The following is a 27,377-nucleotide window of genomic DNA, read 5'->3' as shown; positions in this document are numbered from 1 at the left end:
GAGACTCTGCTCTTGTCTTTGTCTATTTGTGGATAAGTGTCAAATTAGAGTCTCTGCTGGCAGAAATGGACTAGTCGGGTCTAGGGCACCCGTGTGCGTGTATGTGTGTGTGCGTGTGTGTGTGTGCGTGCGTGCGTGCGTAGTGTGCGCGCGCGCGCGTGTGTGTGTGAGTGTGTGTGTGCCTGTGTGCGTGTGTGTGTTTGTGTGGGTGTGTAATGGGTTTTTTTTTTTTTTACAGAAGTGTATCAATTAGATACGATTATTGACGTCTGGGGACCGACCTTGAACGTCACCATCCGAAAGACGTGACAAAGTTTCAAACCTGGATCCGTCTGTGCCAGTTTGTAGGCGAAGACAGAGACCTGATCAAGTTTACGTACCGCTAGCCCAACTCCATAGGATGTACTTTAGCTACCGTCCAGGCTTTATGGAATTGTGTTTAAGTCTGCGCCTCCATACAGATAATCATTATCATGTAGCTATTGTTATTTAAAAAATCATTACAAATTGTGAAAGTACATTAAAGCCTCTCTAAATTGTTGGGCGCCCAATAAGTTTGATGGCAAAAATTTACTTCAATTGTATAATGATATATCTCTGGTGCTTTCTAGCAACAGTTCAAAGCATGCAACATCCGATCATCAGTGTACTGCGAGTTCAGATTCAGATTTCGTGAGTTACCATTTTCAAATGATCATTTATCAGCGGTGAAGTTATCATTTGGTACATTTTTCTGTTCATGAAATTCATGTAACATTACACATTTCTAATATACATTGGACCTTATAGAGTACAGAAAACAAGATGAAAATTTATTTAAGTTGATGTTAAGGGGGAATCTTTATTCACATAAAGTCATGTTCACAATCTATGTATTTTTGAGCGTCGATTGAAAATGTTATCCCTAATTCCATCTATCACACAGGATAGGCAACATGTAGTCAGTACATTCTAAAAGTCCACCTATCTAAAGACATACTACAACCCCTACACTGCCCCCTGCCCCCCCCCCTAACCAAGCTTTCACAGCACCCTCCACGCCAGAGAGGTCACATATTGCGGTGTTAGATTAGGTTTTATGTAAAATAGACTTAACAGTATAACACGAGACACAAAAAACGACCCCACAATAAAATTGTCAAAAACATGATGCTTTAACATCTTCGTAATGATTCAGATGTTCTTAATTTGCTTTTATCCAGTGTAGGGTGACTTATGGAAATACTACTGATAACTCCAACATCTAAACACTTGACAGACTCATTGTATGAAGGAAATTACCCGATTGATTGTACAAAGGATGTAAGTAAAACATTTGGATTTAAGATACGGCAAGTAGATTGATTTCGATCATGACAGTCCGGTTTGGTTAACTACAGTATGTAGCAGAACGCCATTTTCCCACGCATGCTGATGGTCTATTTTTTGCCGCCAAAGGCACCTGAAATGACGAAAGGAAAATAAAGAAAATGTTAATTACATGGGACGGGGAAAGGGCACATGGAGAAAAATATTAAATGGACGAAGATAACGTTATATTATCCACAGCATCAACAACAACAACAACAGCAAAACAACAAAACAACAAACACTACTACTACTACTACTACTACTACTACTAATACTACTACTAATATTACTACTACTACTACTACTACTACTACTACTTCTTCTACTACTACTACTAATACTACTACTAATATTACTACTACTACTACTACTACTACTACTACTACTACCACTATTACTACTACTACTACTACCACTACTACTACTTCTAGTACTACTACTATTACTACTACTACTACTACCACTACTACTACTTCTAGTACTACTACACTGACTACTACTACTGCTACCATGACAACTACTAGTACTTTTACTTTTCATGCATGACACGTTATATTACGCCTGTCTCATTTTTCTTCTTCTATGACTAGACTAAATTTTTACCGTCTCACAATATTATCCCCCGGAAATAATCTTCGATTTCTTTTGTTAATTGTCCTACTTCACCATTTGGGAACTGTATCCGCGTAGTTATTCCGGTGATGGTAGTTCTTGTTGAGATGTTTCTTTCGAAGCCCTCTCCCACCCCCCCCCCCCCCCCTCTCCCTCAGAAAAGGAAGTTTCAGTGAGCCCGGATTGTAGACGATGGTTGAGGAAAGTGCGAGTGTCTTACCGAAGCACTGAAAGATTTTCCCGGATCGTCTGTGGCACCAGCATTCTTGATGAGATCCCTGCACTGGAGCACAACCTGAAGGGTCAAAGGTCAAAGGAAATGGTAATCATCATTTTAATAACGATCATATAAGATAGGAATAATAATAGCAATGGTAAATTAGTTGTCGCGGTAGTGGCGGTAAAACTACCACTTCTAATACTGACAATGACAACAATACACCAGTTTACAGTTGTGTGCGCCATTTTAAACAAAGCTAATGACCTAGGAGTCATGTATTTATGCGTAAATTAAGATTGCGCCCATGCAAATAATGATGACATCACTGCCTGCGCGCTGCGTTGTGCGCGCACATCATCATTTGCATGGGCGCAATTTTAATTTACGCATAAATACCAGAGGTCAGAGGTTATTGGCCCCAATTTTGGGGCCAATGACCCGAGGTCAACTGTCTGCGCATGTGCACTGATACAACTGTAAACTGGTGTATAAACACAATACATGTAATAATAACAATATTGATAATAATCATAATAATGATAATGATAACAATAATAATTGTAATAATGATGATAACAATAATAATATTAGCAATAATAATGATAAGGATACGTTGTTGAAAATAATCATTTATTAGATCTGTCTGTGAGTAAAATATACCCGCTTGCTACTTTTAAATTATGAAAGCGATAAAGAAAAATAAATGAATATATTAAAGAATACTATTTGAGCTTCAGCAATTTAAATTCATATTCTATTTGACATTTTAAATGGAGCGTTTAATCTCATCATGACAAGGCTCGTAAATAAATGTCTATATGCTTTGGAAAAAAAAGGTTGATTGCCTATAAGGCTTAAACCTAGTGATACGCAAGAGTAGATAGTGTGGATTACTCTGCAATCTTTTAACGACCTTCTCAAGGAAACGATGCGTAAAATGACTTCCCCATATATTCCCCAATTATCTTTTCTGCTTCGCTATGTTTTTTGTTGTTGTACTACTACTACTGCTACTACTTCATTGGGAAACGAACATATGAATTATGATTCTCGATGCGAAATTATTTGGCATGCATGATAATAATAATAATATGTCTTGTTTACCCAGGGTAGCCTTATCAGTATTCATACTGTTCTCCCTGAGGGCCCTGCAATCATATTATTACCCCGGTCATCGGATTCAGGCTTACCCGCACACAATGTATGCACATTCTCCACTCCTTGGGGAGCATTCCAGCCAGTGCATCATTTTTACAAGCGCACACTTGCTAATCTAAGCACATTAGCTTTCGCATCCTACCGGGTACCCATTTAACACCTGGGTGGAGAGTGGCAAATGTAGATCAATGTCTTGCCAAAGGACATTAGTGCCGCGGTGGGACTTGAACCACGGACCTTGTGATCCACAGTCCGGTGACATATCCACTCGTCCACAACACCTCTACAAATATGATAGTGGTTCATTCACTTGACTGTCAATGCAAGGCTTTCGATTTGAAAACTCAGTCCGGTACAAACGTCCTATTCACCACTCTCCACCAGCGGTGTTAAATGGGTACCGGGTTGGATGAAGAAAAAAAGTCGTGAGCAGTTTGTTTAGCATTGTGTCAGTAAAATGGCGCGTCGCTGAAATGCTCCACTCGGAGTGGAGAATGTGAATACAATGTGTGCGGACAAGCCTGAATCGGATGGCCGGGGTAAAGCGCTCAGAGACTTCATCGATATATTAAGTGATATATAATACAGAACATTAAACTTTCAAAGTCATGATATTCGTTGAAACGTTATATAAGTGTTAAGTAGAGTGTAACACGTTTAATATGAATTCATCTGTACGTTAGTGAAAACGAACCACGTGATCATGATGGGGATAGGGTAATGCATTAATTCAGCAACATATCGCAGCCAAATGCTGAGTTGCATGCATAATTTACAAATATTTGATTGAAAATATCAAATTTCGTTCGTTATTTAACAATAATTCAAGATCATTAAAAAAAAAACATTTTACTGCATACAAAAATATGAACATGTGGAGATGAAAACAAATTAATGAATACCAGGCGAACGTAAAACGCAGAAACAAAGGGAATAAGAAGTAAAGGGAAAATGGGGAGCAGGAAAATAACGGGGAAAGGAAAGAATCGTTGAGGGATAGAGAATGGAGAGAGAAGGAGAGAGAGAGAGAGAGAGAGAGAGAGAAGGAGAGAGAGTGTGGAGAGAGAGAGAGAGGGGGAGAGAGAGAGAGAGTGAGAGAGAGAGAGAGAGATAGATAGATAATTTATGTGTATGAGAGAGAGAGAGAGCGAGAGAGAGAGAGAAAGAGAGAGAGAAACAGAGAGAGAGAGAGAGAGAGAAACAGAGAGAGAAACACGAACACAGAGCTGGTATTACATAACACAAATTCAAAATGTCATGATGACCAGAAGGAAATATAACATGAGGAAGTTTTAGATTTGTATTTATTAGAGATGAACAATGAAATGAACATGCAATTAACAGTTCTACGGTGAAATTAAAGTGACATGGGATTAATGTAATAAAAAAAACAATTTTACACACCTTCAAACCTATCCAACGACCACGGGGTTATCAATTGTTAGCAGATTTTACAACCCAAGCAACTTTGTATTCGATTTTATATCCTATATGTACATCTTAAGTACTGAATAACAATAACGTCCGACTTGCGTGTATTTATCTTGGAAGTTCGCTCAATATATGAACCTTGGGAAGTGTTCACCGCCAGCCCGATTCACAGCAATCAAATATCGGTGTCAAATTTAATTAACTTAACAGAGATCGATTGAACGCTCCTCTTGTTTTTTAATTTGATAAGGTCATGTATATTAGGTAATATCAGTTTCATCATGAGCATCGACAACATTGGAAAACAATTAAAAGAGTTGTCAATGTTTTGATACAAAATAGTGACTGTTGATCTCAACTTTCTATTTTTCTTCATTTATATATTTGTCGGATATTTTTTGATGATCTTCTGCTTCAAGCCAAGCAAAACATTCTCAAAGAAATACACCCTCCCTTTCAACAAGACATGGCTATCTTAAGCATCCATTGACATTGCCCTTGGTCTACATTATAATCGGGGGTGTGTCTGGACACTTAACAAACATATAGGCCCGAATTCACAAAGGAGGTTTGTCGACAAACCTTGGTTTTCGAGCGTAATATGACTCGTTTCGACGCGTTTTTACAAACCAGGTTTGTAAAAAACGCGTAAAAACGCGATTATGACGTACATAAACCTCGGTTTGTCGGCAAACCTCCTTTGTGAATTCGGGCCAAAGACTTCTCTTTTGCCTTCAGATTTAACGGAATATATTCATCAAATAGCAATGACCATTGTGGATATTTGTCACTTCTAGAATTGTTAAAATATTGCTTGTAAACTTCTTCATTTTGCTGTTTTGAAATCAACTGTCCAGACACACAACATCAAGCTATATGATCTAACTGTAATAGTTATCTTCCCCTCTATATCGCCATGTTCTCCATAGCAAGACAAAAAAGTGTTCTTATTAAATAAATGCATGTTTGAATACAACAATGTTGTAGGAATAACCAAACACGATGGAAATAGACATTAAATAGAGATGAATGTAAATCAGAAAGAAAAAAAACAATGCATGCATGCATGAAATGTCACAGAATGGTGGCGAGGTGATATGTTCATTATTTTGGCATACTTACCCACATACTTAGTATTGGCTTTCATTCTGTTTACTTCTCCTTGGGTTTGTGTCTGTGTCTGTTTCGATTTCTGTTTCGATTTCTGTTTCTGTTTCTGCTTCTGTTTCTGCTTCTGTTTCTTTTTCTTTTTGTCTTTTTTTTCTTCACCAATTAGTATGGAACAATAAATAGTTATATTAGATAGCTTAGACAGATACCGAGATGTGATTGGTCCAGAGCTCGTCACGTGATATCAATTTTTTTTGGATTTTTTTTTTTTTTCCCAAAAAAAATGCTTTTTTGGGTAAGATTTTTTTTTTCCAAATTTTTTTTAAAAAAATGTTAAGGTTTTTTTTTTTTTCTTGAACTATCTCGACAGATTATTTTTCCGTAATTTTTTTTGTCCCCGGAAAAAAAATTTGGGCAAAAAAAATATCACCCCCCCCCCCCCCAAAAAAAAAAAAAAACAACAACAAACAACCAAGGCTATCTAATATAACAGTTATTGAGTGGCAGGGGGTATATAACATTCTTTGGACCTCAAGGGAGTTATATTTTCCCTCGTGACCATATATAACCAATTGGGAAATATAACTTCATTCAGCGGTCCAAATAATGTTATATTACACCCCCTGCCAGTCAATAACTGTATAATATGCACCATTCATTATGCACAATGTATATAATATCTTAATATCCGCAATTTAAAAGGTCTGTATTTCAGTGAAGCCCTCAGTTTACACAGATTATAGATGAAGTTTCCTTTGTAATTTGTTTACCTTTTCTTTTTGTAAGGTAATAATACTTTTTATAAATGTTGTATTCATTAGTAATGTTATAATGATGTTATATTTTGTTTGAAATAAAAAATAAATAAATCAAAATCAAATCAAATCGAAATCATATACAAAGCACAAAAAGATAAGGTAAACATAACATTAAGAATGAAAATCATAAACATGTACGAGATAGTTTACTGAACACAACAATTTAGTAATTAAATAGATAAATGAAGATATAGATAATATATTTAAACACGTATATACATAGGCTATGTATAATATATATGTATATATATATATATATTTGTATATACGTAAATACATATTATGTGGTTTCGCATGGGCAGTAAGGTAATATATTATTCTTTTGGTTTTTAGTAATTTTATGGCATCTATAAGCCATGCCCTCGCTGTACCTGATGTAACTACGAACATGGCCAGATAAACAAAAGTAGGACCGGAAAGATTATCACATCAAAGGAATGTAGGGCGAGAAATTAAGAATTCAATATCACAAAAAACACAACAAAACAAAGCCAAAATATTTTATCCTACTGTTTGCAATGAACACATTTAATCAGCGATGTGTTTGTTGCATTGCCATTTTCGATTCATTGGCTTTTAGCATACCTTGCCGCCCACCCTCCCTCCCCCCCCCCCATTCCTTCCCTGTGTGGAATAGGCAAGATCTGTTCAAAACCAAATTGCATACACAGACCTTGCCGCCGCCCCCCCCCCCCCCTCCCGTTGTGGAATAGGCAAGGTATGTTCAAAACCAAATTGCATACACAGACCTTGCCGCCGCCCCGCCCCCCCCCCCCCTCCCGTTGTGGAATAGGCAAGATCTGTTCAAAACCAAATTGCATACACAGACCTTGCCGCCGCCCCCCCCCCCCCCTCCCGTTGTGGAATAGGCAAGGTCTGTTCAAAACCAAATTGCATACACAGACCTTGCCGCCGCCCCCCCCCCCCCTCCCATTGTGGAATAGGCAAGATCTGTTCCAAACCAAATTGCATACTTAATAACGCAATTGACTTACTTTTGTACTTTTTAGCAGCCTTATCTCTGTTGTTATCTCGCTTGATCGCCAGCATGGGATGAAGTTCATCAAGGAACTGGTCCATCTGGTAGCCGCCATCGAGTCCGTAGCCATCGCCGTCCGCGTACCCGTTGCCCTCATCGTCATACATGGCGCATGCAGTGCCGACCAGCATGACGACGAGGGTGATGACAAAGAGCTTTGAAGCCATGGTTGACAGACTTTAATAGGAAAAAAAGAAAGTTGAATTAATGAATCATCTCTGGATGGAGGACGTAATGTTTGTACCTCAAGCCCAAACCTTAGCCAGCAGTGGTTATAGAACTATATAATGTTTTTGTAGGGTGTTTGTGAGGGGGGTCTTGAGGAGGGGGGGGGGGGTTTAGGGGGGTTGGGGCGGGAACTCGTGGGCTGTGGCATTCATTTTTTTTTACCTATGCCTCGTGATTTTTTCGGGGGGGTTGGGCATGTAAAAATGGGGACGGGAGTAGAATTTTAACTGGCCGCATTAGGCAACACAATGAGATATGTGAAACCCATATTTGTATATTTACATTTGCAAGCAAATCCCATCCTAACACTCTGAACACGATTTTTGAGGAGGAAATCCAACAAGGGCGCATCTAGGATCTTATGAAGAGAGGGGTCATAAGTGCGAGCGATCACAACTCAGGGGACCATTTTTCCTTTAAATAGAGGTATGTCTCGTGGGTCTTAACGTGGCATAGGACTGTTGTTTTTCCTTAATTCGCCGATGCACTCCGGTATACACATTTGACGTGAACATATGACATTCATTCCCTTGGTGATGATTCTGCCGATGAGATATATACTATCACTGATCCTAAACATAATCCTTTAGCAATATTCAGTTTTCTGAGAAAATCTAAATTTTAATATTTATGTTACTTTGTCAATACGAATTTTTTAAATATGACAATGTGAAGATGTTAAAATATTAATAATTATGATGACAATCCCTTTTTGTTTAGCGCATAGCACATTATGATAGAACGTCCCTTATGCGCTTTCATACAGCTATTGACATCTTAACCATAGTTTTAGCTCCGGGAGCCGTTATCAGCGCACAGTGCATTTCAAGGAATAAGTCTCCCAGTTACCCGTTTCATCACCTGGGTGGAGTGTGACAAATGTAGATTAACGTCTTGCCAAAGGACGTTAGTGTTGTGGCAGGGATTCGAACCCCGTACCTTGTGGTTCACAGTCCGGTGACTTATCCACTAGAGTATAATACCTCTACTTATAAGTATATTATGTTCTCCCATTTTTCTTCTATCCATCCCCTCTGTCCCTTTCTCTTTCTCTTTCTCTCTCTCTCTCTCTCTCTCCCTCTCTCTCTCTCTCTCTCGCTCTCTCTGTCTTTGCCTCTTAATTTTATTACAGACTCAACAGTCATACAAAAATGACATCAAGAAGAATAAAAAAAGAAGATTATAAAAAATTGGGGATTCGCAAGGCAGGAGGAAGGCTTTGACGCCCTATAGTCTGATGTGTAACCACGTGTAACATAGACAACTTTTATTAACATTTCGATACGTCAAGCAAAACATCCGATTCGGATAAATGAAGCGAGCTGTAGGGCCAGACAGCGTTACGTGAAATATTTGAAATACATTTGAAATATTATTGGCTATATAAATCGGTCCGATTCGGATAAATGAAGCGAGCTGTAGGGCCAGACAGCGTTACGTGGGTAAACCCATTTGAGACAGCGATGGGGGAGGGGACACACCTAAGTAATATAAGAAATATAAGGAATATGGGAATCTATTGGTGCGAGAGACTAAGGCTTAAAACAAGGGCAGGGTGTCGGAGGGGTCAGTTATATCATGTTTTTGTACGTCCTTTTTTCTCGTTGTCAAAGCGCAAAGAAATCACCTCGAGCGCAATTCCAATACCTCATAGTCATGATTGTATATCTCAAAGAAATCATGTTCGTTATGTGCCCTGTCATACACTTTTTAATTTTACGTAATTATGTCATTGTTATTTTTACTCGATTCCAAATATCATGGACAAAGCTATTGTAATTACCTTTAAAGGCATCGTTTAACAATGTTAAATCTGAGATGCATGGCCCTACGTGTTGTCAGTGTCTCTGTGATATGGTGTAATATTGAAGCCTTAAACAAATTGAGCTTCAAAATTATCATAAAGTACCTTAAAAAAAGGAAAAATCCTTGAGTGACCGGTCTTACCATACTCATATCCTCAATAGACTTTAGTGTAATAAAAACCGTAAGGAAAACGAAAAATCAAATTTCGATTTCCAATCATAAATGTCTTAATAATCAGACAGGCGATCGACATGTAAAAGTCAAGGAATTCCTGACCGATCTAATGGTTTATCAATATGATTGAAGCATGAGCTAAATCCAGGATTCTTGTTCAGAATCTGAGGCAATCTTTTGAAAGTATTGGTAATCGAGTTCGGGGGGGTTGCACAAGGGTTGTTCTTGGCGTTGATAATTGGTAGGACATGTGGTGCCAATAATTTAACTCGATTTAGTCTACTACCCTTGTCAATCTTCGCTTTCTCACTAAGACAGCTTCTCATCCGTGACTTCGTTTCATTTGATACGGGCGGCGGCGAAGGTGTGTCGCCAACAACCATAATAAACCAAACCAAACTTGTGTAACAGGCGTTCTCGATTATAGTCCTTCCCGTGGAAATACAGGCATGAAATTTGATTTTATAATATGCATCATAGGATTTCTGGGAGTATTTCAGAATATCTTGTGATCAAACCTATTTACATAGTTCATTCTTTTCGAATTATGTTATTACTTCAATTTCGATAATGAATCTTAATCGTTCTACACAACTAAATTATCCATACCCTTACAAAGTGTTGTATTTTTTAAAAGAATGTCCTGAAAATGCCAAAGTTATTTTCCACATTTATGTTTCTCAAGAATGTGAGATATTAAAGCTTGCATCTAAAACTATTCAACGAATCAACCACGTACTCCATCTTTCATTCTTGAATTACGAAAAACACACACCCAAACATTAACATGGGGAATGAGTATTTAGTTGTTAACTATATATAAGACTGACCCCCTTAAAGAAAAAAAGGTATCAAAAAGAGAACAAAAAATCTACTTTCACATCTTGAAGTTTTGCCATACTCATTTTATCTTTAATATCGCTTAGTTTGTTATAATTCCGGTTAGTTTAGACGGGTGGTGTTGAAGGTGTGTCACCAACAACCATAGCAAACTACATGAAACTTGTATAACAGGCAGTAACAGACATTCATGATTATTTTCCTTCACGTAGAAACACAGAATTGAAATTGATTAAAAAAAGATATTCAATCTTCCCTGATTTATTTTAGACATCATTATGAACCTACATATCTATACAGTTCATGGAATTAATAGAATATGGTTCATAGTGGTTCAAAATGTTAACCATTTAAAGCCACCATTCAATCTCTTTTTAACACGTCGTCAGATAATACATTTCATTAAAACTACCCATCACTCCACTGAAAAATAAGCACTAATTATCATTTCTTGACATTTATTTTGCGGTTGCATGAGAAAAACAAAGAAATTACAGTCTTTTAAACATTAGTTAACATAATGTTCCTGTTTCCTAGTCTAACAATGTACAATAGTCATCATGATGTATCTTAGTAACGAATTAATTTAAAGAGAAACACCTGTTTTCATGAATTTCTGGCAGAGATTGATATCATAATTGTTCAGGAGACAAAGAGGTACTCTCAACAGATACAAATTATTTGTCACACTGGGTGCTCGAGCTAATATTCTACGACAAGCAATGAATGAAGATTTACGAATGTATTAATAAGATAAGTGTAACGTATTTAACCCTTCCTTTGTCGCAAACATCACAATTAGCAATGTGCACGGTTGCTCGTTTGCTACGCGTACCAATTGGCACAAAACAATGCATCACTTAATAGAAGGAATGCTCCGTGCAACACGAAACCTGTGCACAATTACCATTTTCCGGACTTGATTAGCTACGTAACGACCCTCTTATCACACACACACACACACCCACACACACGCATATCTAATATAACAATTATTCAATTTGGATAATCCTCCGTCACGGTAATAAACAAATGATGATTTAAACAATTGAAATCGAAATCTGTAACAGTTTACTTCTTCACTATGACCGGTTTTAATTTTATTTCTTGAGAAGAAACCGGACATTTTATATCAGTTTTCTGAACCATTAGTTATATAATCTTTTCTTTTTTTTTACACTGGGAAGATTTTTAATAATCTTGGGTCCCTTGGTTTAACTATCCAATAGGTTATACAGGAGGTGCTATTTGGAACAGGAAAGTGGTAAAGAAAGAGTTAACAAAGACAATCTTCCATGAATGCTTACTTATCAGAATAGAAATACCCGAAGAAATGTGTAAAAGATGGAACTTGTACTCACGAGTTTTGGTTGACAACAGTTCTTAGCAGAAAAGAGGGCTCCTTCTTAGACGACTTCAAAATAGCCTTTGGATGATCCCCCGATGAGTGAAGTTTTATATAGCCGTCCAGTAGAGCAGTGAATCCTTTAGTGTATCATCGAAACCAACCTGACTTCATACTTGACCGACTTACATATTCATGAATTAGCTGCATAACAGATGAGCGAGATATCATTATTTTCTTATGATTTAGGGGCGTGTCTTTCTCAATGAAACCGTGTGGCACGATGAAATTTGTTGGAGGTGTATAGTATCGATTCTAAACTCATATCGCGATCACCACTTCTGAACCTTTCACACCTTCGTGTCAGAGTGTTATATCTGAAATAGAGGACGCTTAGAGATTGTTTATACAAAACTTGGATATTGATGTGAAAAGGAGGGCAGGATTAAAGATGAGAAAACAGTTCTCATTGTAGTCTTTGATTGATTCTCAAGTTCAATATTGATTTTTAAAAAAAATGTTTTTCTTTCTTTCTATCTCTTATCTTCCCAAGTACTTATTAGTGTTCTAACAATTTATCAATCTCAGAATTGTTTCAGCAGCAAAACGAATGTCCTCAGTTTTTGACATAATTTAGAATGTATAAGTCTATTTAAATTAACCGAAGATTGTACACCTCCTATACACTTATCAATTCCATTAAGTGCAAAATTACTCTGCTGTTCCACTTCAAATAATTGAAATCCAGTAATGCATGTTGGAATAATAATAATAATAATACAGACATTTATAACGCTCAACATATCCACACAGATGGTGCTCAAGGCGCCTACAATGAGCTACATAATATACTTAGATACAATTTTGCTTACATTACATTATACATGGTTAAAGATGATATTAGTTAAAGTTGGCTATTAGATAAGTTTTCAGGCTGGCCTTAAAACTATCTACTGATTTTTAAATCACTTACTTTAAGAGAGATATATTCAAAGACTCAGACACAAAATATCAAATACTTATTCCACACGCCCAAAATCGCATCGTGCCATTGTTGTACATCTTTTATCAATATTTTCTGAAGTTTTCCATGACATTGTCATGTTTCCCGGTTTATACATTCTCTATTATGTTAAAGGAAGGCAGAGGTAGTTCAATATTGATTTCAAAGTTCCAATGATCGACTGAAACTCATCGAAGGTTAGTTATAATCATCTTCAAATCAATAAAAAGTGTCAAGGTGTATTCATATCTATTACTCCGTGGCAAGAGGTATATTGTGATAGCAGGCAGCTGTTCAAATGTACGGTGTTATGACATTGACAGTGTTGTAATAGATATCAAGATGGTGTACTTGAAATTAATATTCAATTCGAGGAATTGCCTATTTCGGCCCTCAGAAGTCAATACGTTTGATTTAAGTCATTGAATATTAAAGGTGTCACATGTTTTACCAGGGCTTACTTAGAACCATCGGATCATCGCGTCGGGTCAAGAGGTCTCGTCCCCGAACTTTTGTGAAAACAATCTCTTTGATTCACAAAATGTCGGGGGTAATGTTTGTGAAATAAACCCTATATAAACATTTACAATGGTCTCGTCCAATTCAGCCGACTCTTTGTGAAATCTCTACGGCGAATCTACGAAAGGTCGCATGATCTTCCGTTTTCGGTTACCGAAAGGTCCGTGTAACGCGACCACCAGACCAGACGTGATGACTTGATTATGCGAAGTAAGCCTTGTACCAGTAGACCACTTAGCTGTTGTAAACATTCTGCACGCAGCAAATATGTTTTATATGACCAATACTTTGCAATAATAATTTTTTGTGAACATTTAAGAAGAAAAAATACCCCCTATTTTCCATTCAATTAGTTATTTGATGGTTAAAAAATCAATATAACGAAAGTATGATCAACTAACATTATGTTGAACACAATCACCTTTTTGATATCATTTTATTAACAAACAATTTTCAAATAAGAGGTACAAAAGATAGTATATATATCAGAGACAGTATGTGTTGTTATTATCCCAACCGTGTAAATGAGACCATACGTATGAAATGTATAAACTAAGTTAAAAGTGATTCAATTTTCATTAAGCAAGTCACCTTGTGATATTTTTTCTTCAATATGATCACAGGGCCCCCAGGGAGAACAGTATGAACACCGTTGAGGCCACCCAGGGTAAACAGAACTGTTAATTATTATTGTTGTTATTATCATTATTATCATTATTATTAATATTATCATTATTACTATTAATAATTATTGTGTTTGCAGGTCAAAAATGGTAATTACCAAGGAAAGAAAAAAGAGAAGCAAAATGAACTTGAGGGAGATGGAAGTCAGTCTTCACTTGCAGAAGGTCATAATTCACTGACACCAAACTTGGTGGAAATATGATATACAAATGATGTATGTAAGTATAAATATAAATACATGAATTCAGAATATGTTCATACTGCCGCAGAACCAGACCTCAGTATCGAACTTTGTGTTTCACAAACTTCAACAGGACAAGGGCATACTTTAGTGTTCTAAATGGTAATTAGGGGATTATATCCGATCAGTGGTACAGCGTGGGTCATGCCATGAAAGAGGCAATGGCTTGATGTGGATACAGGATTAATGAACATAATATCTGAGAGAATAAGACATAATAATAATGATAATAGCTAGTTCTTATATAGCGCTTTTCAGGACCGAAGGCCCTCTCAAAGCGCTTTACAGATATATCATCCGATTCAGGCTTACCCGCACACAATGTATGCACATTCTCCACTCCCTGGGGAACATTCCAGCCACGCGTCATTTTTACAAGCGCACACTTGCTATTAAAGCACATTAGCTTTCGCATCCTACCGGGTACCCATTTAACACCTGTGTGGAGAGTGGCAATGTAGATCAATGTCTTGCCAAAGGACATTAGTGCCGCGGTGGGACTTAAACGGGATTAGGTAGCAAGTCTTTGCTATCCTGTAATACAACAGCTTCCATCACCACCCTCTCTTAATTCTCTCTCTCTCTCTCTCTCTCTCTCTCTCTCTTTCACTCTCTCTTTCTCTCTCTCTTACTCTCTCTCTCTCTCTCTCTCTCTCTTTCTCTCTCTCTTTCACTCTCTCTTTCTCTCTCTCTTCCTCTCTCTCTCTCTCTCTCTCTCTCTCTTTCTCTCTCTCTTTCACTCTCTCTTTCACTCTCTCTTTCTCTCTCTCTTCTCTCTCTCTCTCTCTCTCTCTCTCTCTCTTTCTCTCTCTCTTTCACTCTCTCTTTCTCTCTCTCTTTCTCTCTCTCTTTCTCTCTCTCTCATCATCTTCTTCTTCTCATCTCTCCATTAGTCTGCCTAACTCTCTGTCTGATCTCTTTTTCTCATCCTCTCTGGCCCTATATAGAAGAAAGCCTCATCTACACTAAGATTTCAAGGTATTTACAATCTGTTTAATTTCCTTCCGCCTATTTCTGAACATGCATTATCCATCCCTTGCATCAAAGGATAGGCTAATCTATACAGGTACGAAACTCGGCAGGTTTGGGTCAGTTTGTTTATATCATTTGGGTGAAGACTACCTGAGAACTTGAAAATAATTATTTCACAATATACCTTAATATCACTATTGTCTCACAATTCAATCCCGTTTTCAGAAATAATGCGTATCAAAATATGTAGCTTAAAGGTACTATGTCCCTTTTGCAGCCAATCTCAAATTCTGTAGAACTTTGCAGGAATTATGAATATGTCATGTATGTCCTATCTGTGAAATTTAAACGTTAGCAGTGCCCTCGTATTCAAATTATGCAAGGAAACCCGTTTACTTGCTAGACTTCACTGTCAAACACTATTGAGTGACTGACTGGCTTTTTTTCTTCTTTGGTAATAACATACATGAAAAGAGTTGTAAAGGGTACATGAGCATTTGCCTATATCAATAACCCAGTTCTTGTGATGGCCAAGATTAAACTGATTGAATCTTTGCGCAGCATAAAACATATGACCATTCGGTACAATTGTCTGAAAATCAAGACTATTACTTTTGGGCTCTATAGCCCTAATGTTGATTTGATAACTAATAGTCGTTATTTTCCCACTTGAAGACATTTCCAAGCCCCACCTTTTTAGGGAAGTTCTAAATTAGTATTATCTTTCAAATGCAATTGGAATTTAACTTTTTCATTTTTTGGCCTGCAAATGGGACATAGTACCTTTAAACCAATAGAGCCAAAATACAGTCACTTAAACACAAAACACTTCCGATTGTATGTATAGAAATAAATATATTTTAATCTTAGCTTTGAAAGATAAAATCCAATTCATAATGAAAAAAGCAAGCACTCACAATAAACATAGTACATGCAGTGTTTATGGAATTTCTAAGTACAACTCCTTATAATTTTATTATAAACAACATTTCAAAACTATCTGGGTGCTGCCACGTAGTTATTGAGGGGGCACTCCAAAAGTCCCCCTATAATGGAATATAATAGAAATAGGAAAAAGAGGCTAAGAGAAAGAGAGAGGGGGAGAGGGGGAGAGATAGCGAGATAGAGAGAGAGAGAGAGGGGGGGGGGATTCCACTGCATAGTTTCTCCTACGATTGATAGTTCAATTATCACTGGATTTAAAATAAGTCATTAATTAGAAGCAGATTGAAGCAATGCTTCTTGGATCATGTTTCAACTTGTCAACTAAACAAATAAATCTTAAATGGCATGATGCTGAAAGTATTCATACATTAATATATCTTTAAGTCGTGCGCTTGTGCCTTTAATTTGGTAAGTCTTCGGGTAGAACTTAAAGACGCTTACTTATGCATACAATTGCTTTTTCCGCATTCAGGTCAAATAAACCAACAAATCATCAATATACGAACAAGAGTGTATACAAATGAGAAAAAAATGAATAAAAAACGATGCTTACTTAGTACACATTATCCAAAGCTCCCTCTGTGTCTGAGATGCTAGACCCTTATACAAATTGGAAGTATTAATGTAGAATGTATCGTCGTTAAAAAACCCTCATAAAACCAACAAAAGATACATTATTACAAAACCCTTGTCACACATAATGGGCTGCAATAAGTCATTCTCGGAATTACTACTATACAGGGAAAATCATGTGAATGAAGCTCAATCTAATAATATACTTGCTGTGAAGATAGATTTGTACTTAGTCATATTGTATGTTACATGTAAAATGGCACTGTCATTCCAGGCCCAACTGGCTAAGTTCTTTACCAAGGCTTTCCAAGATTATTTGCTAAGTCATGAACTGCAATGCTTGCACATATAATCGGTGTAGTGTGTAATGCGTGGCCATTATATGCTCTTTACGTTCATAATAATGCATTGTATATCAGCTTACTGCCTATAAGTACACATAAATCAAACATAACATGCACATTATATTGCATCCTGACTAACAAACAATTTAGACGAGTACTTTAAAAGATCTTTAAACCGATTTTAAAGATGGAAAAACGTAACGCCTTTTAATATGTCAATTGAAGTAGAAAGCCCCGCACGTATTTACCACACAGTCCGGCCTTTGCCAATCTGTCAAAGCTTTATTCATCTTTCGAAACTTCTATCGCTTTCGATTCTATTGAGACCATAAGTAAGCCTATTCATCGGCTTTGAAGAACTAGGCGTATATTTTTCCCATCCTTCATACTGCACAGTGTCAGTATGGTCATTGATCATGAGTGTAAACATATTAACCATACTTATAGTGCGAGTCTGGTTTCTTTTGACAGATATGTCCAATAATATGTCACTCTAGAAAAATAAAGTATGTGTACACGTAAACATAAAAACTCTAAATCCTGTACGTATAACATGTAATGAACATAAGTACATGACACCTGCCCTGCTCTCTTTCTCTTCCTCTCCCCCACTCTCTCCCCATCCCCTCCCCTCCTCTTCTCTCTCTCTCTCCCTCTCTCTCTCTCTCTCTCTCTCTCTCTCTCTCTCTCACCCCTCATCCCCCTCTCTTTCTCTCCCTCTCCACCTCTCCCCACTCTTTCTTTGTCTCCTTTTCTCCCTCCCCTTCCATCCCATCTCTCTCCCTCCCTGTCTTTCTCTCCCATCCCCTTCCCCCCCTCTCTCTCTCTCTCTCTTTCTGTCTCTCTCTCTCAAACACACACACACACACACACACACACACACACACACACACACACACGCACACTAGTTCACCCGTTGTGCATCTCCTCTCTGCTATATAATCACAACAATAATAAATGTAAAATCATTAAGAGCGAGAAAGGAATAAATCAATTAATAACTACCAAGTTTGATAACATCACTACTACACACGATTTTTCTCCCGCCTATGGTTTTGTGATGCCGGTTTCCAGGGTATTCCATTTTCGATTGTACGATTCCTGCTCCTGTGATATTTCCTCCGCGATAATATCCTATACTAGTTGAATACCTAACTTTAACCATGGACCCTACAATAAAAATACCTTAGCCCTATCATTAAACGTAATCTAAACCCCAAATGCAAGAACCCTAACCCTGTACTTTTTAGACAAAATGTAGCCCGGAGAAATAATCGCTGGAGCAAATATCGTCTTCACTGTCTCCTCCTAGAATTTACCAGGCACGTAGCCACGGGGGAGGGGGGACGAGGGGGGGGGGACGTGCCCCCCAGTACCCCCCAACAAAATTTCCAAGATCGGTTGAACTTTTTAGACCCCTTTTTTTGACCTCGATCGATTACATGTATGCCCCCCCCCCCAAACATCAAACTCTGACTACGTGCCTGAAATTCACGAGTAAGTTAGTAGGTCCTGTACATTTTGCATGTCAGCATAAGAGCCTTCACCAATGAATCTTATTTCATACATTATCAATCAACTATTCCTTATATTTTTAGTTAATCGTACAATATCCTGCAAACACTGGGCATGCTTGGAACGCCTTTAATTTTTAGTATTCATACCCAACACTGTCCATGTCAGTGTATACTACACTTCTCATAGGCATGTACTCGTGCTCAAGGTCACGGCTCGAATTCGCGTTCTTCCCCATCGTCATGCAATTCACCGTCGCTGATTGGTCCGATGATGTGGTCACGTGCAGTCGAGGCACCGTAAGGCTTCGTTCCATGGACCTCTCTCGCGCAGGTCCGGCGCCACTTCGGGTAGCATCGCCTGGCGTTGTCATGTACTCGTTACGCACCGGTAGACGGTCGGAGTGAGCTCGGGTAACGTTCGCCTCTCTCTGGCTTGCCTGGACCTTGACATCTGAAGACTTGAGCGTGAGACAGATTTTAATATCGCCACTATTCCCGCTAGGCTCTATCTCTGCCATAGTCTGACACGTAATTGGCGCCATAACCTGGGGATTGGTCTGGCCTTGGTCATAAGCATCTGTACCAATCGGAGCGGATTCCTAATAACATGAGTAATTGAAAGAACAGCGAATTGAACCTAAAATATAATTAGAGTCGAATTAATTGTTTTCATGTTTAACCATGTTTAAACCACAAACAGTTTATATACAGTTATTTGATTTGTGGAAATAAATGAAAAAAGATTATATTTACTGATGTTCAACATTTATGAAATAATAAATGAGATAATATAATAACAATAGCAATAGTGGAACGTCATAATTGTTCCTGACTGTTCGCCAGCTATACTGGAGTTTCGTGCATATTCCCCTCCTCCTTCCCATTTAAAATGAAGTTTAAACAAAACTGTCGTTGTTGCACTGTGTGTAACAGTCATTTAGCTGAGTTACATGTATAACTTAGACTACAATCTTTATCAAAATACAAATTTCAATTCCATTTTGTCTTGGACTATTGATTTACCTCTGGTATGTATGGTAGACACACTGAACGTGAGGGTGTATATCCTATGGATGGTAACGGAAGTCCGTCGTCAAGCTCAACGTAATTTGCAAGGTCGCCCTCTATCGGGTTGGTATGGGTTGTATGTTGCTGTTCCTTGATGCTGGCGGACTTCTGCTACCATTGGCGAAGAGTGAAACGAGAAAGAAATGTATAGATGGACAATTTATTTATTAAATGAGGGGGAGGAATGGAGGAGAATTGAAAGAGAGAGAGAGAGAGAGAGAGGGGGGAGAGAGAGAGAGAGAGAGAGAGAGAGAGGGAGAGGGAGAGAGATATATATATAGAGAGAGAGAGAGAGGAGGGTGGGGATAAAAGCAAGTTGTATATGGGGGGTGAGGGGAGAGGGGTTAATAAAAGAAGTTTTTGTGAGAATTACGATGGCAGTTATCCAGATAATGTTAATCAGTAATGGACACGAATTCAAAGCTAAAACGCCGCAATAAAAATAATTAAATAACATGGCTATATGTGTGTATATATGTGTATATGTGTGTATATATGTGTGAGACCGCTCTACTTGCAGTTCCATAATATATACCGCACTGACTAATTGCGCCCTCTATAAAGCCAACAATGCCTAAGCGGTACTCGTTGATCCCCATGGTCCCCTTTTCCTTATATTGATTGAGAGCTGATTTGATGAGATAACCACCTGCCAGTGACCATGCAGGGAGGTCTAATCCCCACTGGCTAAACTAGTGCAGATAGGCTTTAAGAGAGCACCATGTCAATATAATATGAGCTTCATGTTGATTCATGGGAACGTACGGTTTATCAGATGACCACTGTCTAAATGAATGCTTATTTAATTCAGCCGGTGCTTTCTAGCAACACTATATAATGCTAGCTTTGAAATAAACAACAGAAGGGACTGACATTTTTAATACAAAATTTTTTCTTTTTTCTTTAAATTTAACATCTCACAAGTATGTTTGTGTTTCCAAGGGAGAGGGGTATGTGACTCATACAATAAAATAAGTCCAGTTATTTGTATTGTATTTGTTTGAAACAGAATATCTCCGGAAGTAATAGTCATTCAATGTCAATCATATACAAATATCGGTTTCGATCCAAAAGCGCGTTCACTCATATACTTCAGCAAAATACTGAACACCCATCTGAGAAGAGGAAATATAAAGCTTCTGCATTCATGTAAATGTCGTTGTGCATTACAATATATTTTCATTGCTATTTGCTTTGTGGTAATATCATGTACCTACACTGTAAAAGTGTTAGCGTTTGTTTACTAACACGTTTTTGCCCCAAAAATCCAAACACATACATGTTTAGATGTAAGTATTCAAACATTTAAAACGCAGCTAAATTAACATTTATTGTTATACCAATCAGTAAGTTTATCCGCTTGTTTGCAAACAGTTTTGTCTCTCACTCTTGTATTTTTAATGGTGTTACCGTTGTGAAATTGGTCAAGATAAGTAAGCGTTTGTCGACGAGCTGCTGCTAACATGTCAAAAGCATTATATTCAGAACCAATTGGTTGAATCGTTTGAACACAAACTATTACAAATAGATCAATCGTTGTAAAATTTAGAGTGTATTCTCTTCAATATTTCATGGTCTAAATGACTTCCCCTGGACAAATACTGTAGTTTTGTAATCAAATATTGAAACTGAACTTGAACTTATCAACAATTGATCATGATCATAACAGATCATTTCATTTCCTTTCAGAAACAAGAAAGGGTAATTTCAAGTAACTGGAGTAGTTAGTATGTTTCGAGTATCAGTAGGCTATTTTAAATCAATCAGATGGACTAATCACGCGATTGACACAAATGGCAGCATTAACAATAGACCGTAATATGTTTTAAATGAAGAATGAGAAGAAGAAGACGAAGAAGAAGAAGAAGAAGAAGAAGAAGAAGAAGAAGAAGAAGAAGAAGAAGAAGAAGAAGTACAATACTAAGATAATGATATTAATAATAACGATGATAATAATAATATTAATGAGAAGAAGAAGGAGAAGAAGAAGGAGATGAAAAAGAAATGGAAAATAAAAAAGAAGAAGAAGATGAGGAGGAGAAGAATAAGAAGGGGACAAGTAAAAGGAGAAGAGGAAAAGTAAAAAGAGAAGAAGAGAGATAATAAGGTTAATGTTAGAAGAAAATAAGTAGAGAAAAGGGGCAAAATGAGTAATCATTTATAATCATAATAGTGTTTTCATGGCTGACCCAAATTCACAATAAAACACGAATTATGATTTAAAAAAATAAAGATTACAAAGAAAGTGAGGACAAACAAATTGAAAATTAAATATTTATAGGATACTTACTCCTTTTTGAGAACGCTCTGTTGCCTTGTTACCCGGAGTAATATAACCAAGATGAAAAGAGTCTTTAAATAAGATGAAAAAAGAGATATATAGATAGATCTTGTTATTAAACTAATCGAAGTGAATTGATAAAAAATTGGCAAATCGTTAACATGATACAAATAACACTAACAGCAAGACGTACAATTATAAATTAATATTATTATTATTATTATTATCATCATCATTATTATTGTTATTATCATTTTTATCATTCTACTTTTTCTTTTCTTCTTCTTTTTCTTCTTTTTCTTCTTACCATTATCATTATTATTGTAGTCATTTATTACTGTTATTATTCGTTATTTCTAACATTACTTTTTATTATTATTAATATCATTATTAATATCATTATCATTTTCATTATTGTTATCATTTATATTATTAACATTGTTATTATTGGTATTATTATCATCATCATCACCACCATGACCATCACTATTATTATTACAAGGAAAAGGCTTTTCAACGGGTTGATATTTGAAAGATATATGCCTATAACCAAAGACTCTTCGATGGAATTTAAGAAACAACAATCACTAGTGTTTCAAATCTTTCACAAAAATTATCCGAGAAAAGAGGCGCGAAATATGTTAGATTGTGTAGGCATGCCAACCTGGGTCTAACATACCTCCCCCGCTGCGTACAGTCATGGTTCAGTGGCAAAGCAATGGCCTCGTAACTGTGAGGCCCCAGGATAAAAAAACGTGTCGATGTGCTATATTAGTGCCCTTTTGTGGGGCATTAATCCTCATTACTGTCATTTATGACTTAAGGGCGTAGGTCCCCTCGTTGATAAACATAGCAGCATACATATGCTTTATATTTTGAAAGCATAGTAGCATACATATGCTTTAGCAGTCACGCAAAACAAACACTGGCAAATTATTATTCAATAAATTCTGAGAATGTATACTATTATCTAGATCTATTAGGAATAAATTCTGGTATATTTAAATGTTGTATTAAAAAAGATATGAAAACCGATGCCCCCCCCCCCCCCCCCCCCCCATTGACTTTTCCAAATATGAAATCAAATAATTATACAATATCTTATTTATTATCCATACTTACTAGATTATAAAAATGACACTAAAATTCGATTAATATCATCAAAACGAATTTCATGTTGTTCGGCAATATCTTACAATTTTCCGTATCTTTCTCTCCTCGTATTGATTGATGTACAGTTTTTTTATTCTACTGTGAATGCTTTAGTATGTGCTTTGATAGATAATGTTACAAAGAAAATGATCTAAGACTTGAACTGAAGCTTAAACTTGAATTTGAAGGTGAACTTGAAATTAAGTTCCTTTATTTTAGGCTGATATGTTTCACTTCATAATGCAGTGCCTTCTACTTGGTATTTTGTTTCCTTAATCTAAAAACACGTAACGATTTTCAGGTTTTCAGTAAACCAAGAATTTAAATTAAATGTTTTAAAATTGTGAAGAAAAACAACGACATTTCTAACAAATTTCGACTTTTATCAAAAAAATTCATCGATGGGGGGGGGGGTGTAGGGGCTTTAATATAAACATTGTATTATGTCATGTCGTGGCAGATGATGGTGGTGTTTATGACTTACTTCGAGGTCGATTCCGCATTGTCCATACAACGAAGAATGCGAAGAGGAAAGCACTTAGGAAGACGAGTATGACCACTATTATCTTGTACTCCTTGGACTGCACTACGTGTTCTGTAATCAAACATAATTTGATAAGGATTTTTTTATTTATTTTGTCATGTTTTCTTTATAAAAAGCAGGGTAGTCCCAATCAAGCCACAAGGCCTGCTTTACAAGGGAGCCCTGCTGTCACAAACAAATTACATCTTAAATATCTTACAATACACAAAATATACAATAATTAAAAAAACATAATATAAACGAAATATAAAACATTTTTATACAAATAGGAAATTAAATGAAAATGGAAGAGGAGAGAGGGTAAACGAAAGAGATAGAGAGAGAGAGAGAGAGAGAGAGAGAGAGAGAGAGAGAGAGAGAGGGTGGTAGTAATACTTCATGTGAGCGGTCGCAAAATCAACTCACTTGAATTTCACGCACATTTCGTTTAAAAATGGGTAGTGAGGCGGAACATTTGGTAAGTATGGGTAATGAGTTGAATAACTTTGCTGCTGTGTACGAGATGATAATGATGATAATGACATAGAAACATTATAACATCTTATCGTACCGATTACACTCTAAAAGAGTCGGGTAAAGTTTAAGCCACGCTGGTACAAAGGGGAACATACTTGTTTATCTGGTAAAATGTATACAACATTGATTACAAATTTACCCCATATGTGCACAATTTCACTTCACATGTTTTAGACTGTACATTACTGTGTTTACGTGCAGTATTGATATACTTTTTACAGTCGGTTTGATCATGGTATTACCTGTTTTTGTATTCGGACCATTTAATCAAAGATAAGCCGGGCTCGCTTAATACTAGGTGAATAATCAAATCAATTGAATTGAAAGGTTTACAAGTTGATCAAACATGAAAGGCAGTCACAATCTGTATTGTTCATATTTTTACAGTGCAAGTAAAATACAATATTCATACAAATTTCATCAGTAGCAAAACATATGTATCTGGATATGAAAGGTAAACAAAATAAGTGGGATTAATGAAATTGGAAAATAACATGTTAAAATTTGGTTTTTATATTATATATAAACGACATTGCAAATAAGAGTTCCTCACTGCTACCAATCGAAATATCGGACGTCACTAAGTAATGAAAAAATAAGTGGTCAACTCAAGCAACATTTACTTTAAAAAGAGTGCGTTTCTGGTTAAGGTAATTTGACTGGTTGACTATTCGTGCCACCACTGTTCTTTTTACGTCATACAAATTTAAAACTACGTACACGTTTTAAAGAATTGTATACGAATGATGTTGTTGAATATCATTACGCTGAATGTCAAATCAATATATAAGTATATCAATAAATATTAGAGAAACCACAACCTGGATAGCTTTAGAAAAAACATTTTCACTTATTGTAATAAACAAATTAAGCCCACTATCTTCAGAAATGTGAGAAAAACAACGCACGTATTGTCCAATGAATTGTAAGTTTATTCAAATAAGTACGAAATGAAAACCGTCAGATTAACAGTTAACCGTTTAGATTAGAAACCAAAATAAGATTTGACTTTTATTTACTCCAATAATTTTATACGAAAATCGACTATAAGAATGTTAAACAACCAGCGGAACCTGTTTGAGATTTGAACATTAAGGTTAACAATTAAATTCATAGTTAATTTATAGGTAAAAGCTATTCTGCAAAATCATAATATCCTTGATTTGATTTGAAGAAAATCAGTCTAAAATCTCTGATGAAAAAGGCAGATAAAATGACAATTTTGGGATTGATAAAGTTTATGAGCCATTGTACTTACCGAGGAAGAGAAAAGCTAGCAAAAGCACAAGCTTTGTTGTAACAAAGAAAGCCATCTCATTTAAAAGATTACCTTCTCCAAATAGTAGGAATTATTCACGCTCTGATTCTCTCATTTTTTATATACTCCTTTGATTTTCTAGACTGAAGCACAATCATGAGTATACTTGGCGTGTTAGTTCCGTTATACACATGAAATACCGAATGATGGTCTTATTGAAAACTGAATAATATCTGTTCAAGTCGAGACAACTCCCAAAGCGCCCTGCAAAGCAAGAAAGTCTCGGTATTGCGGAAGCTTTCTCTCATTGTTGTTATCTGATATCACTTTCGGAATGAAATTGCATGGTGATTAAAATCAGATTTACTTTCGATCACAAAATGAAAACTGTCATTGATATACAGTTTTAGGGAGATAAATAAATCAGCGAAATTTAATGTGAACGATACATTTAAAAAAGGAAGTAATATTTGTCTTTGCCGTTGACATATTATGATGAATAAGGTGATAATATTACAAGGGATTATACAGTCTTGTTCTAGACTCAGAGGAAATAATATTACTCATTTTATTATTCTTATCCAGTGCAAAAATCAGAAAACTTCCCGCAATCGGATTCGTTTCAAATTTACATAGCATACGCACACGCTATAGGCCCTATATTATAACACGTTGTTTGAATAGAGGACGTTAGAGGAAGTAGTAAGTAGTAGAAGTAGTAGGGAAGAGAGGCGCATCGGACTTACCCGGGGTAGATTACAATTGTGAAGAAATCGGTCCTTCGAGTGGGGGGGGGGAGGGGGAGTGTGTAACCTTATCTTACTGGTGATTCTTCCCCATTCTCTCTCTCTCTCTCTCTATTTCTCTCCCTCCCTCCCCCCCCCCCCTCTCTCTCCTTTCCCCCTTTTTGTCATTCAGTTGGGGGTAGGTGGGGTGGGGGGGCACATGCCCCCGGCTCGAGATACGTAGCTTCGGTAATATAGGCAAGGAGCTATTCCCGTACAGACCATTTTTTTTATGGTACTTTAAATTGGATTGCCTCTATAGATGATTAATTTTGCACTTAAAAATGTATGTAGAAACCGAAATTCCATCGAATGCTATAAATGCAATTTAGGTCAAACCTAGAAGTTGAACCTCTTCAGTTGATCGAATCTCTCGTGCTGCACATGATTAGAATGAAATGTCTCGCTTTCTTTATCGGACTATTAGGACATTTTCCATATAAATCTCAAAGGATTCATGAATGCCAGTTTGATATCTGTCTTTGTATTGTTCTATATAATAATAATAATAATCAAGTCATTTTTATATAGCGCATAATAAATTCTCTTTTCGCTTTACAACACTCAATTATAAATTACATGATATACAGTTATCTGTCGAGGGCCTTCTTACTTATGTATACGTTTTCCACTTGATACTCGTGTACAGTTTGTTTGATTTTATACACTATTTAATGATGTGTGATTCTAATTTAAAATAATACATATACATATATATTATGAGTTATATGGATATCGGTCAAATAAGAAAGAGGGAGAGGGAGAAATAGAAAAAGGAGGGGGTTGGGAGGGAGGTGGAGAGAGATTTGTTGCCGTTTGGTCTAATCTCTAATAAGTCCATTTG

At 36.7% G+C, this 27,377-nt stretch overlaps 2 protein-coding genes across 3 annotated transcripts; both read right to left on the bottom strand.

The window, feature by feature from the left end:
- Positions 1-815: 815 nt before the first annotated feature.
- Positions 816-12,247, bottom strand: LOC105439745. Its single transcript, XM_030977645.1, has 4 exons — positions 12,148-12,247; positions 7,695-7,915; positions 2,183-2,257; positions 816-1,441 (listed from the first exon to the last, which is right to left on the bottom strand). The coding sequence occupies exons 2-4, from the start codon at positions 7,903-7,905 to the stop codon at positions 1,419-1,421; spliced, it is 309 nt and encodes a 102-aa protein (XP_030833505.1). The 5' UTR covers positions 7,906-7,915; positions 12,148-12,247; the 3' UTR covers positions 816-1,418.
- A 6,626-nt stretch (positions 12,248-18,873) lies between these two features.
- On the bottom strand, positions 18,874-25,989 carry LOC105439744. Of its 2 annotated transcripts, none has more exons than XM_011669095.2 (5): positions 25,749-25,989; positions 23,915-24,025; positions 22,288-22,349; positions 19,953-20,108; positions 18,874-19,528 (listed from the first exon to the last, which is right to left on the bottom strand). In XM_011669095.2, the coding sequence occupies exons 1-5, from the start codon at positions 25,801-25,803 to the stop codon at positions 19,064-19,066; spliced, it is 849 nt and encodes a 282-aa protein (XP_011667397.2). In that variant the 5' UTR covers positions 25,804-25,989; the 3' UTR covers positions 18,874-19,063. The 2 variants fall into 2 exon arrangements, with proteins under 2 accessions (XP_011667397.2, XP_030834818.1); XM_030978958.1 differs by having other exon boundaries at positions 19,953-20,105.
- Between the last annotated feature and the right edge of the window lie 1,388 nt (positions 25,990-27,377).

The sequence above is a fragment of the Strongylocentrotus purpuratus genome, unplaced genomic scaffold (assembly GCF_000002235.5).
Source record: "Strongylocentrotus purpuratus isolate Spur 01 unplaced genomic scaffold, Spur_5.0 spur5_scaffold_1, whole genome shotgun sequence".
Classification (NCBI taxonomy): Eukaryota; Metazoa; Echinodermata; class Echinoidea; order Camarodonta; family Strongylocentrotidae; genus Strongylocentrotus; species Strongylocentrotus purpuratus.
Note: the sequence above shows the minus strand (reverse complement) of the source record. Positions and strands in the feature narration are given on the sequence as shown.

Bases quoted from the DNA above. Each gene is read 5' to 3' on its own strand.
- LOC105439745 (XM_030977645.1), bottom strand. From the start codon at position 7,905: ATGGCTTCAAAGCTCTTTGTCATCACCCTCGTCGTCATGCTGGTCGGC. The intron at 2,258-7,694 runs GTAAGTCAATTG...TTGACCCTTCAG, and splicing joins GGCTGCTAAAAAGTACAAAA to GTTGTGCTCCAGTGCAGGGA. The intron at 1,442-2,182 runs GTAAGACACTCG...TCGTCATTTCAG, and splicing joins GAAAATCTTTCAGTGCTTCG to GTGCCTTTGGCGGCAAAAAA.
- LOC105439744 (XM_011669095.2), bottom strand. From the start codon at position 25,803: ATGGCTTTCTTTGTTACAACAAAGCTTGTGCTTTTGCTAGCTTTTCTC. The intron at 24,026-25,748 runs GTAAGTACAATG...GTTTGATTACAG, and splicing joins GCTAGCTTTTCTCTTCCTCG to AACACGTAGTGCAGTCCAAG. The intron at 20,109-22,287 runs GTAAGTATCCTA...CGCCAATGGTAG, and splicing joins CAGAGCGTTCTCAAAAAGGA to CAGAAGTCCGCCAGCATCAA.